General features: G+C 46.0%; 1 protein-coding gene across 1 annotated transcript in view; it reads left to right on the forward strand.

Moving 5' to 3' along the window:
• Window positions 1-287: 287 nt before the first annotated feature.
• Window positions 288-14,858, forward strand: part of LOC311118385 (phospholipid-transporting ATPase VA-like) — a gene marked incomplete at both ends in the record, with an annotated part of 17,184 nt that continues 2,613 nt past the window's right edge. Inside the window, 4 exons of the mRNA XM_084193186.1 lie at window positions 288-846; window positions 5,235-5,338; window positions 7,644-7,770; window positions 14,679-14,858. The exon at window positions 14,679-14,858 is cut by the window's right edge and continues 5 nt beyond it. Of these exons, the coding sequence (XP_084049312.1) occupies window positions 288-846; window positions 5,235-5,338; window positions 7,644-7,770; window positions 14,679-14,858 (970 nt within the window). The remainder of the gene's footprint in view (window positions 847-5,234; window positions 5,339-7,643; window positions 7,771-14,678) is intronic.

A 14,858-nucleotide genomic window follows, 5' to 3' on the forward strand; every position in this document is an offset into this window, starting at 1 on the left:
CTGTCTCATGTCTCTCTCTCTATCCCTCTCTCTCTGCCTCAGGTGCAGATGATGAGCTGATATTTCTAACTCCCTGTCTCTCTGTCTCACACCCTCTCTCTCTATCCCTCTCTCTCAGGTAAGTTTCTAACCCTCTGTCTCACTGTCTCTCTCTCTCTCAGGTGTGGATGAGATTTGAGCTAATGTTTCTAACCCTCTGTCTCACTGTCTCTCTCTCAGGTGTGGATGAGATTTGAGCTAATGTTTCTAACCCTCTGTCTCACTCTCTCTCTCTCTCTCAGGTACGGATGAGGTTTGGGCTCAAGTCCCCAGTGAAGACTATCGAGGACTTCATCAAGCGCTTCACCCCCAGCCGTCTCACCTCCAACTCCAACAGCAGCAGCTCTTCCAGCCTCAACCGCTCCTCCCACCGCGAATGCTCCAGTGTCCTCTCCTCCCCCTCCGCTGAGAGCACCCTGACTAAATTAGACGAGGAGCATCACCCTGGAGGTCCGGGGGGTTTGGAGCATGCCTTCTCCTCTGTCCCTCCTCACACTACCGAGGGAAAGCCTGGGGCCCTGGAGGAAGGCGAGCTGCGCTACGAGGCAGAGTCACCTGACGAGGCTGCCCTGGTGTATGCGGCGCGGGCCTATAAGTGTTGTCTGGTTGGCCGGCTACCTGATCAGGTGACGGTGGAGCTACCTCACCTGGGGAAGTTGAGCTTTGAGCTGCTCCACACTCTGGGGTTTGACTCCACCAGGAAGAGGATGTCTGTGGTGGTGAGACACCCTCTAACAGACCAGATCACCGTCTATACTAAAGGAGCTGACTCTGTCATCATGGACCTCATCACACTGCCACCTACAGGTAGGAGGGCCTCACAGCAGGCCAGGGGAGGGGAGGTAGAGGACTCGTCAATATGATGCCTGGAGTTATTAGGTATAATCTGACCTACAGTGTCTTCAGAAAGTATTCCAGAGTTAACCAACCTTTTAATCTCCTCCTCCCTGTACACTGTCTTCAGAAAGTATTCCAGAGTTAACCAACCTTTTAATCTCCTCCTCCCTGTACACTGTCTTCAGAAAGTATTCCAGAGTTAACCAACCTTTTAATCTCCTCCTCCCTGTACACTGTCTTCAGAAAGTATTCCAGAGTTAACCAACCTTTTAATCTCCTCCTCCCTGTACACTGTCTTCAGAAAGTATTCCAGAGTTAACCAACCTTTTAATCTCCTCCTCCCTGTACACTGTCTTCAGAAAGTATTCAAACTTATTCCACATTTTGTTTTACAGCCTGAATTGAAAACAATTTCTCACCCATCTACACACAATACCTCATAATGACAAAGTTAAAACATGTTTTTAGAAATATTTGCATATTTATTGAAAATGAAATGCATCTAATTTACATAAGTATTCACACCTCTGAGTCAATACTTTGTAGAAGCACCTTTGGCAGTTATTACAGCTGAGAGTCTTTCTGAGTAAGTCTCTAAGAGCTTTCCAAACCTGGATTGTGCAACATTTGAACAATTTTCAAGTCTTGCTGTAGATTTAAGTCAAAACTGTAACTCGGCCGCTCAGGAATATTCACCGTCTTCTTGGTATGCAAATCCAGTGCAGATTTGGCCTTGTGTTTTAGGTTATTGTCCTGCTGAAAGGTGAATTCATCTCCCAGTGTCTGGTGGAAAGCAGACTGAACCAGCGTTTCCTCTAGGATTTTGCCTGAGTTTAGCTCCATTCCGTTTCTTTATTATCCTGAAGAACTCCCCAGCATACCCATAACATGATCCCTGGCCGAGTGCCGAGGAACTCAGCATTAAGGAGATAGATGTGGGTTAAGGCCCTGCGATAGACTAGCGTCCTTCCAGGGGGTGTACTTGTACATCAAGCTGCCCCACGCTCCTGCCCTATGAGCCGTTCCGACTTGTACAAGCCAAGGCTACCTACCTTACCATAACTTGATGCTGCCACCACTATGCTTGAAGATATGGAGAGTGGTACTCAGTGATGTTATATTGGATTTGCCCCAAACATAACACTTTCTATTCAGGACAAAAAGTTAATTGCTTTGCCACATTTTTTGCAGTATTACTTTAGTGCCTTGTTGCAAACAGGATGCATGTTTTGGAATATTTTTATTCTGTACAGGCTTCTTTCTTTTCACTCTGTCATTTAGGTTAGTATTGTGGAGTAACTACAATGTTGTTGATCCATCCTCAGTTTTCTCCTATCACAGCCATTAAACTGTGCAACTGTTTTAAAGTCACCATTGGCCTCATGGTGAAATTCCTGAGCGGTTTCCTTCCTCTCCGGCAACTGAGTTAGGAAGGAGGCCTGTATCTTAGAAGCATTGGAAAACCTCCCTGGTCTTTGTGGTTGAATCTGTGTTTGAAATGTACTGCTCGGCTGAGGGACATTACAGATAATTGTATGTGTGGGGCACAGAGATGATTTAGTCATTCAATAATTATGTTAATTAAACACTATTATTACACACAGAGTGAGTCCATGCAACTTATTATGTGACTTGTTAAGCACATTTTTACTCCTGAACTTATTTAGGCTTGCCATAACAAAGGGGTTGAATACTTATTGACTCAAGACATTTCAGCTTTTAATGTTTAATTAATTTGTTTTAAAAAAGTAATTAAAAAAACATAATTCCACTTTGACATTATGGGGTATTGTGTGTAGGCCAGTGACAACAAATGTCAATTTTAAATTCAGGCTGTAACACAACAAAATGTGGAATAAGTCAAGGGGTGTGAAAACTTTCTGAAGGCACTGTACGAGGAGGAGGAGATTAAAGGGTGGTTGGGGTAGTGGTCTGTTTGTGTGGCAGGGGAAGGGTAGTCTGGTCCCAGGTCTGTTTGTGCTCTGTAACCAACTTCAATGGTCATTGTCATACATGCACAAACGACTCTGGGACCGAGATGGGGAAAGGAGTGGTCAATATGATACTTGAGCAGGGTTGTGAGATTGTAGGTTGGGTTACCTCTTGATGGTGATTTAATGTTGTCATAGTGATAATTCTGTAAGGATGTTGACTTGCAGGTGGTGGTGACGTATTTAGGGATTCTGTTGATGTTAACCAACTCATGCAGTTGTGCTGAGGGTTGTATCTATGTGTGTCTGTCTGGGTGGTGTGTAACCTACAGTCTACTGTGTGTTAGCCTATCTGTAGTACTGAGATGTGTAATCTGTGTGGTCGGCCTTCTTTACTGTCAGTAGACTTCATTCTGCAGTAGGATTGAGTCTTGTCTGTGGTCCAGAGTGATAGATATAATCTCCACGTGGGGACAGAGGCTGGCTCGGTCTTCTCACACCTGGACAAATGGAATAGATTCTCACTACAGTAGCACCAGTCAATCTCTACTACTGATTCATTACTTTCAATTATAGGTAGTTTCTGTGAAAAACAACGGCGTTGTCACATCTTGATAACCCTGGATGTTTAAAACGTTGTGTTACCTTGTCTGAACCATGGCCAGGTGAGTTAGGGGATGTCTACTTGTAACCTTGTCTGGCCAGGTGAGTTAGGGGATGTCTACTTGTAACCTTGTCTGAACCATGGCCAGCTGAGTTAGGTAGACATCCCCTAACCTCAGCTGGCCATGGTTCAGACAAGGTTACAAGTAGAATCCCTAACTCACCTGGCCAGACAAGGTTACAAGTTAGGATGTCTACTTGTAACCTGTCTGGTCAGGTGGTTAGAGGTACTCTACTTTTTAACCTTGTTGGCCAGGGTGATTAGGGATGTCTACTGTAACCTTGTCTGGCCAGTTAGGGGATGTCTACTTGTAACCTTGTCTGGCCAGGTGAGTTAGGAGATGTCTACTTGTAACCTTGTCTGGTCAGGTGAGTTAGGAGATTGACGAGGAGGTCTTGGTTAGATGGTAAGATTGTATTCACCGTCCACCAATACCATTCCTGCACACCAGCAGGGCCCAACACGGTACTGTAAAATTAAAATGGGTACTGGCACCCATTTCAAGCACTGATTTACCCTAAGTGTTTCTCCCTCTCCCACCAGCCTGCCTTGTGAAGGTGGGGTACGTCTGTCTGGCAGTCTGGCTGGCAGTCTGGCTGGCAGTCTGGCTGGCTGGCTGGCTGGCTGGCTGTGTCTGGCTGGCTGGCTGGCTGGCTGGCTGGCTGGCTGGCTGGCTGGCTGGCTGGCTGGCTGTCTCTCTCTCTAGCTGACGTGGAACTAAATGGCTCCCAGGGCTAATGTCATGATACTTGTATGGTATTATTAAAGATATTGATTGCAATTCATTTCTTGCAGTAAAACTGTAAATATGAATTTATTCTCAAGAGAAGACAGGTTAAACGTTAAAAAAGATTTAAGGTTATTTTACTTAATAGTCCTGATCATAAAGTCCTAGACGATATCCAAAACAACAACAAACTGAACTCATACATATTCAGTTATTTAAATAGTAAAGTCATGTCTTTCTACTCTATCCCACAACTCATTTTACTGATCTGGGAAAGTCGTTAAACTGATCTGGTAAAGTCGTTAAAGTGATCTGGTAAAGTCGTTAAAGTGATCTGGTAAAGTCGTTAAACTGATCTGGTAAAGTCGTTAAAGTGATCTGGTAAAGTCATTAAACTGATCTGGGAAAGTCGTTAAACTGATCTGGTAAAGTCGTTAAAGTATTCAATCATTTAGCTGTGTATTTCAGATGGAATCAAGACATGTACCAGAGGGCAACACAATAGAGCTTGTTCTGCCAAAACTATTTCAGGGGCATGTCCCCCCCCGGACCCCCACATCCCAGAACTCCCTGGCTGGCTACTTTTCTATCTGGCTGGCTACTCCATGTACTTCAGGAAAACGCTGAAGACAGCACAAACAGATCTGGGACCAGCCTCGGTCGGCAGTAGGTTCACTCTAGTAAAGCTATGACCAAATGGACAAGAAGAATGTTGTCATACCACTGAAACTTCTGGGTGCCGGGTTTGATTGAATAGGGAGGTAATGACTGTAATTACAGCTAGATTAATGGTCTGTTGAAACCAGACTCTTAAGAGCTGAGTCAGAAGCAGCCGGTGACAACTCAGCACGTGGGCTGGTTGTGGTGATGTGTGAGAAGTGCAAGACGTTATAGAAGAATCTGTTACTGAATATCACTTTAGAAGTTTCCTAAATGTTTGGTGTGTGAGAAGTAACTTTCCTGCAAGAGACAACAGAAGGAGCCGATGTTGATGCAAACTTGCACAGGTTTATTTAGTTCCTCTTTCACTTTTCAGATGATTCCAAAGGGAGACGCCAAAGAAAGATCCTATACAAGACCCAGAACGACCTGAACCTCTACGCTGCGGACGGTCTCCGTACGCTCTGCATCGCCAACAAGGTAACACCGCTTCAGCAAGACACAATACCTCTTCAGCACAAATAGGGCTTTTGCAGGACTTTTATTTTTTTAAAACTATTTCCATCATTGAGCTCATTCAGGCCTGAAGCAAGGAAAACTGACTCTGTAGTGGACTGGCAAGCTTTCAGCCAATTGAGAAACGGATGTACTATCTCGATTCAGAAAAGCTAAATCAAGCTACTTTTTAAGATATATCTCTGCTGGTGATCCTTCTACATGTTGGAAAACAGTAACTGCACTGAAGCGTACAAATTCCTCTTCTCCCCTGCCTAAGCAAGTTCTGACTCTGGCATCATAACTGAGAAGAATGGAATAAGTGAAGCTTTGAATCGTTATTTTATCATCTCGGCAGGCTTTTTACTTGAGAGAAACGGTGGTTTAATTGACCCTGGTCAGTCCATGGACTGCTCTTCCCTCTGCCAGCCTCTAGCAGACTCTACGGTCGACCTGTCAACTTCTAGTGAATATTTGTTTTCATTTAAACAATTTACTATCTGTGATGTGCTAGAGATTGCTAAGATTGACGTAAAAACAAATCCACTTGGGCTGATATACTTGATCCATTTTTGCTGCAGCTCTCTGCCCCCCTGATTGCTGAATCATTAACCCATACGACTATATCTGGTACTATCCCCAAGGTTTGGAAGGCGGACCATGTACTCCCCCTTCACAAAGGTGGTGACCCTTGGGACCTAAATCATTATCGCCCTATTTCTAAACTTTCTCGCCCTAGCTAAAATATTAGAATCCTTGATTAATTCTCAGCTAAGATCTTGCTTATCTTTGGAATGTATTCTAAATGTACATCAGTCAGGTTTTAGACCAGGTGATAGCATTATCTCTGCTGCATCCCTAGTTAGAAATGTTGTTAACATTGTGGATAAAAGGCAACATTGTGCTGCCCTCTTCACTGACCTGTCAAAGGCTTTCAATATTGTTGATCACTCACTGCTGGTCCTCTGTAGCTCAGCTGGTAGAGCACGGCGCTTGTAACGCCAAGGTAGTGGGTTCGATCCCCGGGACCACCCATACATAAAAAATGTATGCACGCATGACTGTAAGTCGCTTTGGATAAAAGCGTCTGCTAAATGGCATATTATATTATATTACTGCTAATTCAGAGGCTTTCCTCAATTGGCCTAGACCAGGCTGCATGTAACTAACTGGTTAAAAAATGACTTGACCGATGGACCTCTATGTGTATCTACTGACTGTTAAACCAGGTTTCCTGGATATTGCGAAAGGTTCCATTCTGGGTCCTGTACTTATTACTGTTTACATTAACTACAGACTTGTCTGTAAAAAAACATAACCTGCCTGAACTACAGTCTGGCTTCATTGTGTTTTACAGAAAAACTTTATTGACTTGAAATTAGTACTGAATGCATGTAAAACTAAGTATATGTTGTTCTCTAGAGCGCATAAAAATAATTCTGATTTAAGCATATGTACTTTGGATGGTGTCCATATTGATCGTGTCCCTGCTTACAAATATCTGGGCGTCTGGATAGATGAAAAACTGTCTTTTTAAAAAGCGTATTGATGAGTTAGTTAAGAAGCTGAGAATAATAATGGGCTTCTTCTATAGAAACAGGTCCTGCCTCTCGCTACATAGTAGAAAGCAGATTATTCAGTCAACGTTCCTATCGGTCCGAGGCTATGGTGACATCATCTATATGAACGCAGCTGCCACTTCGTTAAAGTCGTTAGGTTCAGTTTATCATAGCGCACTGCGCTTTACTACGGGTGACAGGATTAGACTATGGTGACATCATCTATATGAACTACTGGTTTGGTACTCATCACTGTGTTCTCTATCAGAATGTTGGTTTGCCATCTTTGATGTCACGTAAGTTAATACGTTGCTATGTTTTCAAGTATAAAGCCCTTTTACAAAAAGTCCCACTGTACCCAACATCATTACTAAACTTTAGACATAAATCAGCTTTTAAGTTTTCTTGCACCTTAGTTGTGGAACAATCTTCTAAATGTTCTTAAATTGGATGTTTTGGTGCCTCAGAAAGCTGGTTGAGGACCTTATTACTGATTAATGTTTTTATGACTGTTTTTCTTTCTGCTTGCATTTTGTATTTATATTGATGTGTGTATTTTCTGTAATTTCTGTAATTCAGGGCTCATCTGTAAAAGACACCTTGGTCTCAGTACGACTCCCTGATCAAATAAAGGACCTTGGTCTCAGTATGACTCCCTGATCAAATACAGGACATTTTCTTCCTCTGTGTGTGTGTGTGTGTGTGTGTGTGTCTGTGTGTGTGTGTGTTAGGTTATCACTAAGGAGGAGTATGCTGTCTGGTTGCGACACCATCTGGAGGCAGAGACGGCCATACAGGGAAGAGAAGAGCTGCTGTTTCAGTCAGCTCTGAGACTGGAGACTGACCTGCATCTATTAGGTAAGCTGGAGGGAGAGGGAGAGGGGTCTGCTGTCTGTCTGTCAGCTCTGAGACTGGAGACTAACCTGGAGGGAGAGGGAGAGGGGTCTGCTGTCTGTCTGTCAGCTCTGAGACTGGAGACTAACCTGGAGGGAGGGGGAGAGGGGTCTGCTGTCTGTCTGTCAGCTCTGAGACTGGAGACTAACCTGGAGGGAGAGGGAGAGGGGTCTGCTGTCTGTCTGTCAGCTCTGAGACTGGAGACTAACCTGGAGGGAGGGGGAGAGGGGTCTGCTGTCTGTCTGTCAGCTCTGAGACTGGAGACTAACCTGGAGGGAGGGGGAGAGGGGTCTGCTGTCTGTCTGTCAGCTCTGAGACTGGAGACTAACCTGGAGGGAGGGGGAGAGGGGTCTGCTGTCTGTCTGTCAGCTCTGAGACTGGAGACTAACCTGGAGGGAGGGGGAGAGGGGTCTGCTGTCTGTCTGTCAGCTCTGAGACTGGAGACTAACCTGGAGGGAGGGGGAGAGGGGTCTGCTGTCTGTCTGTCAGCTCTGAGACTGGAGACTAACCTGGAGGGAGGGGGAGAGGGGTCTGCTGTCTGTCTGTCAGCTCTGAGACTGGAGACTAACCTGGAGGGAGGGGGAGAGGGGTCTGCTGTCTGTCTGTCAGCTCTGAGACTGGAGACTAACCTGGAGGGAGAGGGAGAGGGGTCTGCTGTCTGTCTGTCAGCTCTGAGACTGGAGACTAACCTGCATCTATTAGGTAAGCTGGAGGGAGAGGGAGAGGGGTCTGCTGTCTGTCTGTCAGCTCTGAGACTGGAGACTAACCTGGAGGGAGGGGGAGAGGGGTCTGCTGTCTGTCTGTCAGCTCTGAGACTGGAGACTAACCTGGAGGGAGGGGGAGAGGGGTCTGCTGTCTGTCTGTCAGCTCTGAGACTGGAGACTAACCTGGAGGGAGGGGGAGAGGGGTCTGCTGTCTGTCTGTCAGCTCTGAGACTGGAGACTGACCTGGAGGGAGGGGGAGAGGGGTCTGCTGTCTGTCTGTCAGCTCTGAGACTGGAGACTAACCTGGAGGGAGGGGGAGAGGGGTCTGCTGTCTGTCTGTCAGCTCTGAGACTGGAGACTAACCTGGAGGGAGGGGGAGAGGGGTCTGCTGTCTGTCTGTCAGCTCTGAGACTGGAGACTAACCTGGAGGGAGGGGGAGAGGGGTCTGCTGTCTGTCTGTCAGCTCTGAGACTGGAGACTAACCTGGAGGGAGGGGGAGAGGGGTCTGCTGTCTGTCTGTCAGCTCTGAGACTGGAGACTAACCTGGAGGGAGGGGGAGAGGGGTCTGCTGTCTGTCTGTCAGCTCTGAGACTGGAGACTAACCTGGAGGGAGGGGGAGAGGGGTCTGCTGTCTGTCTGTCAGCTCTGAGACTGGAGACTAACCTGGAGGGAGGGGGAGAGGGGTCTGCTGTCTGTCTGTCAGCTCTGAGACTGGAGACTAACCTGGAGGGAGGGGGAGAGGGGTCTGCTGTCTGTCTGTCAGCTCTGAGACTGGAGACTAACCTGGAGGGAGGGGGAGAGGGGTCTGCTGTCTGTCTGTCAGCTCTGAGACTGGAGACTAACCTGGAGGGAGGGGGAGAGGGGTCTGCTGTCTGTCTGTCAGCTCTGAGACTGGAGACTGACCTGGAGGGAGGGGGAGAGGGGTCTGCTGTCTGTCTGTCAGCTCTGAGACTGGAGACTAACCTGGAGGGAGGGGGAGAGGGGTCTGCTGTCTGTCTGTCAGCTCTGAGACTGGAGACTAACCTGCATCTATTAGGTAAGCTGGAGGGAGGGGGAGAGGGGTCTGCTGTCTGTCTGTCAGCTCTGAGACTGGAGACTAACCTGGAGGGAGGGGGAGAGGGGTCTGCTGTCTGTCTGTCAGCTCTGAGACTGGAGACTAACCTGCATCTATTAGGTAAGCTGGAGGGAGAGGGAGAGGGGTCTGCTGTCTGTCTGTCAGCTCTGAGACTGGAGACTAACCTGCATCTATTAGGTAAGCTGGAGGGAGAGGGAGAGGGGTCTGCTGTCTGTCTGTCAGCTCTGAGACTGGAGACTAACCTGGAGGGAGGGGGAGAGGGGTCTGCTGTCTGTCTGTCAGCTCTGAGACTGGAGACTAACCTGGAGGGAGGGGGAGAGGGGTCTGCTGTCTGTCTGTCAGCTCTGAGACTGGAGACTAACCTGGAGGGAGGGGGAGAGGGGTCTGCTGTCTGTCTGTCAGCTCTGAGACTGGAGACTAACCTGGAGGGAGGGGGAGAGGGGTCTGCTGTCTGTCTGTCAGCTCTGAGACTGGAGACTAACCTGGAGGGAGGGGGAGAGGGGTCTGCTGTCTGTCTGTCAGCTCTGAGACTGGAGACTAACCTGGAGGGAGGGGGAGAGGGGTCTGCTGTCTGTCTGTCAGCTCTGAGACTGGAGACTAACCTGGAGGGAGGGGGAGAGGGGTCTGCTGTCTGTCTGTCAGCTCTGAGACTGGAGACTAACCTGGAGGGAGGGGGAGAGGGGTCTGCTGTCTGTCTGTCAGCTCTGAGACTGGAGACTAACCTGGAGGGAGAGGGAGAGGGGTCTGCTGTCTGTCTGTCAGCTCTGAGACTGGAGACTAACCTGGAGGGAGAGGGAAAGGGGTCTGCTGTCTGTCTGTCAGCTCTGAGACTGGAGACTAACCTGGAGGGAGGGGGAGAGGGGTCTGCTGTCTGTCTGTCAGCTCTGAGACTGGAGACTAACCTGGAGGGAGGGGGAGAGGGGTCTGCTGTCTGTCTGTCAGCTCTGAGACTGGAGACTAACCTGGAGGGAGGGGGAGAGGGGTCTGCTGTCTGTCTGTCAGCTCTGAGACTGGAGACTAACCTGCATCTATTAGGTAAGCTGGAGGGAGAGGGAGAGGGGTCTGCTGTCTGTCTGTCAGCTCTGAGACTGGAGACTAACCTGGAGGGAGAGGGAGAGGGGTCTGCTGTCTGTCTGTCAGCTCTGAGACTGGAGACTAACCTGGAGGGAGGGGGAGAGGGGTCTGCTGTCTGTCTGTCAGCTCTGAGACTGGAGACTAACCTGGAGGGAGGGGGAGAGGGGTCTGCTGTCTGTCTGTCAGCTCTGAGACTGGAGACTAACCTGCATCTATTAGGTAAGCTGGAGGGTTATTTGCTCAAATTTGGTGCCAAAGAAAGATTTTTCAATTTAAATAAAAAGCAGTGTATTGAGTCACACACAAACCCACCGACCTGCTACTAGTAACGTTACTTGTGTTGCCGGGTCAACAGTATGTTTCCCTGCTACTAGTAACGTTACTTGTGTTGCCGGGTCAACAGTATGTTTCCCTGCTACTAGTAACGTTAGTTGTGTTGCCGGGTCAACAGTATGTTTCCCTGCTACTAGTAACGTTACTTGTGTTGCCGGGTCAACAGTATGTTTCCCTGCTACTAGTAACGTTACCTGAGCTACATCCCTGCCGGCCATTCCCTCCCCTACCCTGGATGACACTGGGCCAATTGTGCGCCGCCCCATGGGTCTCCCGGTCGCGGCCGGCATAGGAAAAACAACACTCGTTAAACAGTGAGCATATTGAATAAATGAATCTATATATGGCGATACGTATTCTGTAATATTGACAGACCTTTGTTTGGTTGAGGTGCGCTCCCTTTCTTGTGTCCTGTCGATGGAAACTGTCAGATGTATGGTGTCCATGACAGAAACGTTCTTTCTAGCCTTGCGTTGGTAGAGTGATGTCATTCTTCAGCACCATTGTGGGTTGTGGAGTACAACGGCTGATGTAAGGTACATATCATTTAGAGATTATAATTAGAATGGAACCATACAATAGAATGGCCTTGTTCTTCATTCCCAGTTGGTGATTACATAATGATGTATTGTCCACTTCCCCCTCACTCATCAACTCACCCATTCTCCCCCTTTCTCCCCCATCATACTTTACTTCATCTGTTGTTATATGTGTGAAATTAGTTTCGGTATAGTTTAGGTTCAGTTGAGGCAATTATCGGGATGATTATCAACTGGCCAAGTCAAGGAAGGAGCGGGGCATGTCTTTTAAAAATGGCACAGTAATTAAATTAATTAATTAAATGTTATAATAATATAATATATAATATAATAGCAACACTTCATTTATCAATTATGATATATAATTATATGTAAATTTGGAACTCAATTCTGGGAGTTTCTAGGTTTTGCATTCGCAAACAAATTATTGGGATTTATCAAACTGTCGCACCCAACAAACATGGATACGCATGTTTTCATTGATAAATCAGAGCCATACTATATTTCTGAGCTCGTTCGTTACAACCCTGCCTGGGAAACGCCCTCCATTCATTTTTATTATTATTCTTTTTTTTAAAATAGTAATAATACTATTTTATTGTCAGCTGATAGGTGCCGTGAAATGTGTTGTGTTATAGGCACCCCTGTACGAAATTAGGATTAAGTGCCTTGCTCAAGGGCACATCGACAGATTTTTAACGTAGTTGGCTCGGATATTCCAACCAGCAACCTTCCTGTTATGGACCCAATGCTCTAACCCCTAGGCTACCTGCCGCCCACACCTCTTCAACTTTTATGGTAACAAAAACACCCTCATTTGCTGTATGATTAGGAGATGTTGGTACTGGGCAATGCCAGTTTCTAAAGCGCAATGGCAAATTTGATCACATTTCTGAAGAGGTGTGTGCAGAATGTTTTAATCTTTTTAAATGCATGCCACCTATAGACGGATTGGTTGTTTAGCAACCAAATCGATTCATGTACATCCTTTTTGTTGAATTCTCCAACTCCTTTCATCCTTGAATTAGTCCTTTTGGAAGTTGTTCTTGTTAAGCTGATGATTTTTGTCGACCCTCCTTTCCTTTGTTTGCTGAAGCTGAACTCTTTATCTACCAAACCTATTCATTTGAACATGTTGATTTCAACCTCTCCCTGACCGAGTCTGTAATACCAACATGTTTCAAGCAGACCACCATAGTCCCTGTGCCCAAGAAAGCGAAGGTAACCTGACTAAATGACTACCGCCCCGTAGCACTCATGTCGGTAGCCATGAAGTGCTTTGAAAGGCTGGTCAGGCCAGTACATCACTGGGCCAAGCTTCCAGAGGAAGGCCCTAATATGGTCAAAGACTCCAGCCACCCTAGTCATAGACTGTTCTCTCTACTACCGCACGGCAAGCGGTACTGGAGTGCCAAGTCTAGGTCCAAAATGCTCCTTAACAGCTTCTACCCCCAAGCCATAAGACTGCTGAACAGTTAATCAAATGGCCACCTGGACTATTTACATTGATACCCCCCCCCTTTGTTTTTACACTGCTGCTACTCGCTGTTTATTATCTATGCATAGTCACTTTACCCCTACCTACATGTACAAATTACCTGAACTAACCTGTACCCCCACACATTGACCCCTGTATATAGCCTCGTTATTGTTATTTTATTGTAACTTTTTTATTTTTTACATTTGGTTTTACTTTAGTAAATACTTTCTTAACTCTTTCTTGAACTGCATTGTTAGTTAAGGGCGTGTTGTATTCGGCGCATGTGACCAATAAAATGTGATTTTGATTTGAGAATAATTCATTTGAGCTCACTTTAATCCGTTGTTCAGGATGAGTAGAGGTGACTGACGTTTAGGCACTCTGAAGAAGACCTCAGCTTGACGTCAAAACGTCAGTCACCTGTACTCATCCTGAACAATGGATTAAAGTCAGCTAAAATAAATACTCTGCCTTTTTTGTTGAGTGATCCAACTAATTTCTACCTCAAATTAGTCATTTTGGAGATTTGGTAGAGAGTGTTTCATTATTTTTGACTTCCCCACAATATAATTGAAAGAGGAAGTGTGAACTCAAACATACCTTTCTCGCTAATAGGCTAACTCCACACATATTTCTGCTAAGAGCAGCTGTTTAGCTGGTTAAAGGCCCAGTGCAGTCAACATTCAGTTTTTCCTGTGTTTTGTATCATATTGTGCAACAGCTAATGAAACGAACACTGTAAAAGTGTGAAACTGTTTTATCAGTGTTATTTCCTGATAGTTGCTGGTTGGAAATACAATCAATCTACACAGGACTGTCACCAGCCGGTAAATTGGTTAACAGACCAATAACACTACTCAGACCACTCCTAGCAAAACTCTTCCTTGAGAAATAGTTTTTCTTGCCACACTGGAAGCCTATTCGCAGGTGCCTTTTCAAACCCTGTGTCAGAGACTCCAATCAGTGTAATTGGCTCCAATCAGTGTAATTTGCTCAATATTAGGAGTTGAGAAATAAAGTTGACATCATTAGAAAGAAGATTCTCTTATTTTCCACTGTAGGTATGTCATTTCAAAGTAGTTTATTCTGTTGTTTCCAGCAATATTCATAAACATTTAAAAAATATATATATACAGTATTTTCAACTTTTTTGTGGTCCTCTGTAGCTCAGCTGGTAGAGCACGGCGCTTGTAACGCCAGGGTAGTGGGTTCGATCCCCGGGACCACCCATACGTAAAAAATTTATGCACGCATGACTGTAAGTCGCTTTGGATAAAAGTGTCTGCTAAATGGCATATTATTATTATTATTATTATTATTATTATTTTGTATTTTTGTATATATTTTCGCTGACCCCCTGCAGTACCTCCGCAGACCCCTGGTTGAATAGTCCTGATTTTAGGCCTATATAATAAATGTGAAATAAATATATTAGGCGGCATGCTGCTATGCAATCTTCTTACCAACGGCAAATGCATTAGGCTTACGTTTTAATGTGTTAATTAGCCTACCATTATTATAGCTCTCGTTCATCACCTCTATTCCCCCAAAATAACTATGTTTGCTTGAGGCCCCAGGGAGGATCACACTAGTACTGCATACCTGCAACACTGATGTCCACTGAAGACCTCTAGAAGGGTTATGTTGATCTTTGTATGGTTTTCTAGGAGCAACTGGTATAGAGGACCGTCTACAAGATGGTGTCCCAGAGACCATTGCGTCGCTGCGGAAGGCAGGGCTCCAGATCTGGGTTCTGACAGGGGACAAACAGGAGACAGCCATCAACATCGCCTATGCTTGCAAGCTGCTGGAACCTGAGGACGAGATAATCACACTCAACGCTGACT

Source organism: Coregonus lavaretus (genome assembly GCF_964263955.1).
Source record: "Coregonus lavaretus genome assembly, contig: HAP1_SCAFFOLD_6630, whole genome shotgun sequence".
Classification (NCBI taxonomy): Eukaryota; Metazoa; Chordata; class Actinopteri; order Salmoniformes; family Salmonidae; genus Coregonus; species Coregonus lavaretus.